Here is a 4,891-nt window from a genome sequence, read left to right as displayed (position 1 = left end):
CAATCTTAGAGGGCTTCACAGAATCAGAAAGTTGTTTGGGTTGGAAAATCCCCTTAAGATTATTAAATCCAACTGTTCCTCTAGCACAGAGAGATCAGCCTTGTCCCCTGGTGTCACATCCACATCAACAATCTTAGAGGCCTTCTCTGACTTTAACAATTCCCTGATTCTGTGATTACACTCCCGGTTCCTGGGACTCCCAGAATAACCAACTGACTGGAACAAGTTTTTTCTATCTTCTTCCAAACTTCTTTTTTTTTACTCCCAGTTCTGCAGAAAGTGGCCAGAATTCTGGGGACTCTCAGGTGTTGCCTGAGCTCAGTCCCCACCATTTATCTATTTATTGCAGTTGGGAATGTTTTGCCTGCCGGTGTCACGGCCCGTGCATCAAAGTGGGAGCGACTCATAAACGCCAGGATGTGCTTGGGTGTGACTGCCCAGCTGTACCTCTGGGCAGATAACTGAGATTTCCCCTCAGGGTTTATGATATGGCAATAGAAAGTCTGGATTAATGGATTACCAGCATCAAGCTGTAGGAAGTCTTTATAAAGCTCTGACTGCTGGGCAGTCTGAGAGCTCAGGGGAAGAGGGAAAGTCTGAGAGACACAAAAAGGCCAAAGAAAGGCCAAAGGCAGAGGAAATAAAATCTGTCCAGTTGAGGAGAGGCTTGGCTTTGCAGGCACCATGAAAAGCTTTCTTTCCTGGGCAGTCCTGGCAGTCCTTGTCCTGGTGCACACCTCCCAGGCAGTCTATGTTCAGGTGAGTTTTTTCTCTTTCATTTGCTGTTATTACAAATTCAACAAAATGCTGATATTTTTTTAACTTCTGGTTGCAACGGGGATCTTGAACTGAATTAATAGACCTGAATTTTTGCTTTGCTCTGCCTTGATTTCCACCTGTATCTCCCCATGCTCTGGGTTTTCCTTCTGTAAAACACGTCAGGTATCACTAAATGCTGCTGCTGTTTGTTTACCTCCTCCAGCCACATCTCTGCTCTGAAATCCCTTAGGGACTGAGGTGTTTCATGCCCAGAATTTTCTCCTAGACCTAAAGCCACGTGCAGTGAAGGTGCTGACTTTAGAGGGTGATGCAAACAAGGTGTGAACAAAGGAGAAATTGTCTTGTGTTACCTGGTTCTGGGCAGGAGGTTCTTTGTGGAAATGATCCGTGAGTTCGTGGGATGGAGCCTGTAATAAAAGAGCAAAGAGGAACTTGGCTGGATCCAATTAAATATTAATAGGCAGAAAAGTGATTAAAGGAACCTCTGTGAAATTTTCCAAGTACACAGCACCCATGGCTGATACTCCATGTCCTGGTTTGAGAAGGAAGTGAGTTTTTTTGGGGAGTTTTTGGAGTGTCAAACCATGACACTCCACACAATGTGGAAGGGGTTAGGAAGGTACCTCAGGGCCCTGGCTTGTTGTTGGGAAAGCTTTGGATCTCTCTGCACTCCTCCTGAGAGGAGATTTCAGTCTGATTGCAATGTAAACACCTTCCTCTGGGGACCAGGAAAACTAATAAAAACTAACACTTGTTAAACAATTATTGACTCTCTTTATGTGTGAGCAGCAGGTGTCCAGGGATAAGGTATCTTTGTGTCTTGGACTATCCCTTTTTTTTTGTCCTTTGGATGACAGAGATAGCCAGAGGTAGCAGGTTTAAGCTATTCCTGTCTCTCAAACCATTCTTCAACCTCTACAGTCTCCAGAGGAGCAAACAGCTTCCTACCCAGTGAAAAACATCCCCATTTTATACTTGTAGCCATAAAAAAAAATATTAATAAATGAGAATGGCTTCTTCTAGGTTATGTAAAAGAGTAGGGAGTGCATCTCTGGAGTTTGAGCTGGAATTCTCCTCTCATTAATCATTAAATCTATGTTTTCCCCATTGTACATGCAGTGAACTCTGAGTCTTGCACTCCTTTCACCTGAAGTCTTTGAGGTCTGGCTGATTCTTTGATTATTCACTGCACAAAGTTGGCTTGCACTCTTCTTTCTGAAATTGTTCCTGACACTTCCCTTCCTTGTCCCAGAGTATGTCAAATTTAGCTCTCTCTAAGACATCTTTCTTACTTGAGGTGGTTTTGTCTCTATTTTGCTGTTCCTTTGTTCTTTTTTGTTCCCAGGACCTGCAGATATCAGGGTTTCTTCCTGGTTTCTCTGAAATTGTGCCTGTGGAAATTCACCCTTTTTTAATTCTGTAGGTTTTGCTTCTCAATTGTGTGACCACAGCTGAATCTAGAGCTGCCTTTATAGGAGAAGTGAATTTTTCATAGGCAGCCAGGGCTGATCACAGAATCAGGGAGTTGTTTAGGTTGGAAAATCCCTTTGAGATTATAAAATCCAACTGTTCCTCCAGCACAGAGAGATCCACCTTGTCCCCTGTCACATCCACGTGTTTTTGGAGCACTTCCAGGGATGGTGACTCCACCACTCCCAGGGGCTGCTGATGCCAGTGCCTGATTAACTTTTATAGACCATTAAGGTCAGAGAAGATCTCTAAGATCCTTGAGGTCAACTGATAAATTAACCTGAGCAAGATCATAAACTGATTGCAAGAGAAGAGATTTTGACGTAGTAAATACGTATCCAAAGTTTATCTGATTGGGTTTTCTAAACTTTGAACACCAAAATAATGTGATGCTGTAAAAAACCCTCCAAAACCCCAGCCAGAATCAAATCCCCTCCCCACTCATCTCACACCATTCCCCACTGGACTCATGGGGATGTGAAACAAATGCTAATATTGGTCTTGTGCTGTGTCAGAGTCACTGCATTTTATTTCTTTGGATGAGGAGCTGTTAACTGACTCCAGAATCCCAGGATGGTTTGGGTTGGAAGGGACATTAAAGTTCATCTCATTCCAAACCCTGCCATGGGGTTGGCACCTCCTACATCACCTTAGACTACATGTTGGCCATGAAGCCACGTTAAAACAGCGGATATAAATCAGTTTGAAAATGCTTATTTGTTTTCTAGGCCAAACTCTGATTATCTGCAGATGGGTATAGACTTTGTGCACTTGGTTAAACAGCTGCAACTTAAATTTATCACCTCAAAAAGGGGAAATCTCTTGAAACTGAGGGAATGGACCCTTAACTGATGAAAAGGGAGAAGCAACTGAAAGATAGAGTAATATTTCTCAGAGTCCTGTCCCAGCTTCCTTAAGTTTCTGGTGTGAACTTTGAGTCAGAAGTGTTATATTTATGCTTCCAAAAACTTGTTTTTCACAGATTGTGTGAGCAAGTTTTAAATGGGCACAGGGGGGGATTGCAGGGCCAGGAACTGGAGTCAGTGATCCCTGTGGGTCCCTTCCAACACAAGAGGTTCTGTGATTCTAAATTAATGGAAGCTTTCCAAAATGTCTTGGGGTGAAGGGTTTAAGCCCCCAGCAATGTGTGGTGTGAAAGAAGAGCTGCTTTTGTGTGGTCACACCCTGGCAGGTCACAGCCAACACTTGACAATTCCACTGCTGTGTTAGGAGAGACAGTGAACCAAATAAATGCCCATTTATCCCCATTCCAGCCATGATTTTGCAGATCTCTGCCTCATATCCCTGGAAGTGCTGGATGGAGCTGGCAGCAGCCTGGGATAGTGGAAGTGTCCCTGCCCATGGCAGGGGGGGAACGAGAAGAGCTTTAAGGTCCCTTCCAACCCAACCCATTCCAGGGTTCTGTGATATTTCCCAGTTCTCTCTTTTGAGGCTGAAGATTCCCAGCCTGGATCTTCCTATCCCAGATTTTATGGGTCTGTCTCATGGGGATGAGCCAGGACTGAATTCTCCCTCTGTCCACTGCCTTCTCTCAGGTTTTATCTTGGCTTTCTTTCAACACCATCTTTTCCCTCTGCTGTATTTTTTGGGAGAAATGGTTGAAATGGAATGGATTTGCGAAAGGCCTGGGTTCCTGACACTTCTTTTTTCTGGTTCTTCACAGGATGGAGACTTCAAATTCCCCCTGGAGTCTGTGAAGAAGCTGAAGGAGCTCATGGAGGGCAACAGACACATCAACCCTCGCATGATGGTGCCCGTGGGCAGCTACTCCCCATGCCAGGAGAAACACCTCCCTGAGGAGTTCAGGCCTGTGTGCAAGAGGGAAGATGCACCCATGATTTTCAGGAGGCTGAGTATGTCATTCATATTTCGTGGTTCTCGTTTTTACCACGATTTTTAACCTTAAACATTCCAACAGCAGGAGGCAAAGCCACGGAATTGCTTCTGTGTCACTTCTAGGGCAGCTGGGAGGGTTTGTGCTGCCTTTGTGCTGCCCTTGCTCCTGCAAAGGTTCCATGAACCACCCAAGGAAAATTCCTGCAGTGCTGAGCTGGGCTGTTCCCTGGGCACATCCCACCTCTGTGACCAGGGAAAAGTTCATCCAAAGCAGAATAATGGAATCACTGAATAGTTTGGTTTGGGGGGACCTTAAAGTTCATCCCATTCCACCCCTGCTGTGGCAGGGACACCTTCCACTGTCCCAGGCTGCTCCAAGCCCTGTCCAGCCTGGCCTTGGGCACTGCCAGGGATCCAGGGGCAGCCAGAGCTGCTCTGGGCACCCCGTGCCAGGGCCTGCCCACCCTCACAGGGAGGATTTTCCTCCCAATATCTCATCTAAATCTACCCTTCTTTAGCTTATTCCTCCTTGTCCAAAGTCCCTCTGCCGTGGGCTGCTGCTGCTGCAGTGTTTGCTTTTCTAAGTTATTTTATTGCAGTTATCTACTGTCCAGTACAAGGGACACTTTAGGATAAAATGCTGCCATATCCTGTTGTCCTCTTGCTTCCCATGGATTCCCAATGAATTCAGGTTTGATTTCCTCCCTTCAGTCAGATTTTAGCACGAGCTAATTTTCCTCAGAGCAGTTCTACCTACAAGGACCTTCCAAGTGATAAAGCAGGA

The 4,891-nt window shown here is 45.4% G+C and overlaps 1 protein-coding gene across 1 annotated transcript in view; it reads left to right on the top strand.

Annotated features, from left to right (window-relative positions):
- Positions 1–675: 675 nt before the first annotated feature.
- Positions 676–4,891, top strand: part of LOC102044655 (guanylin-like) — a 4,353-nt gene continuing 137 nt past the window's right edge. The window contains exons 1-2 of the mRNA XM_005428213.2: positions 676–759; positions 3,935–4,124. Of these exons, the coding sequence (XP_005428270.1) occupies positions 685–759; positions 3,935–4,124 (265 nt within the window). The 5' untranslated portion in view covers positions 676–684. The remainder of the gene's footprint in view (positions 760–3,934; positions 4,125–4,891) is intronic.

The sequence above is a fragment of the Geospiza fortis genome, unplaced genomic scaffold (assembly GCF_000277835.1).
Source record: "Geospiza fortis unplaced genomic scaffold, GeoFor_1.0 scaffold4, whole genome shotgun sequence".
NCBI lineage: Eukaryota > Metazoa > Chordata > Aves > Passeriformes > Thraupidae > Geospiza > Geospiza fortis.
This window is presented reverse-complemented; position numbering and strand designations above follow the sequence as displayed.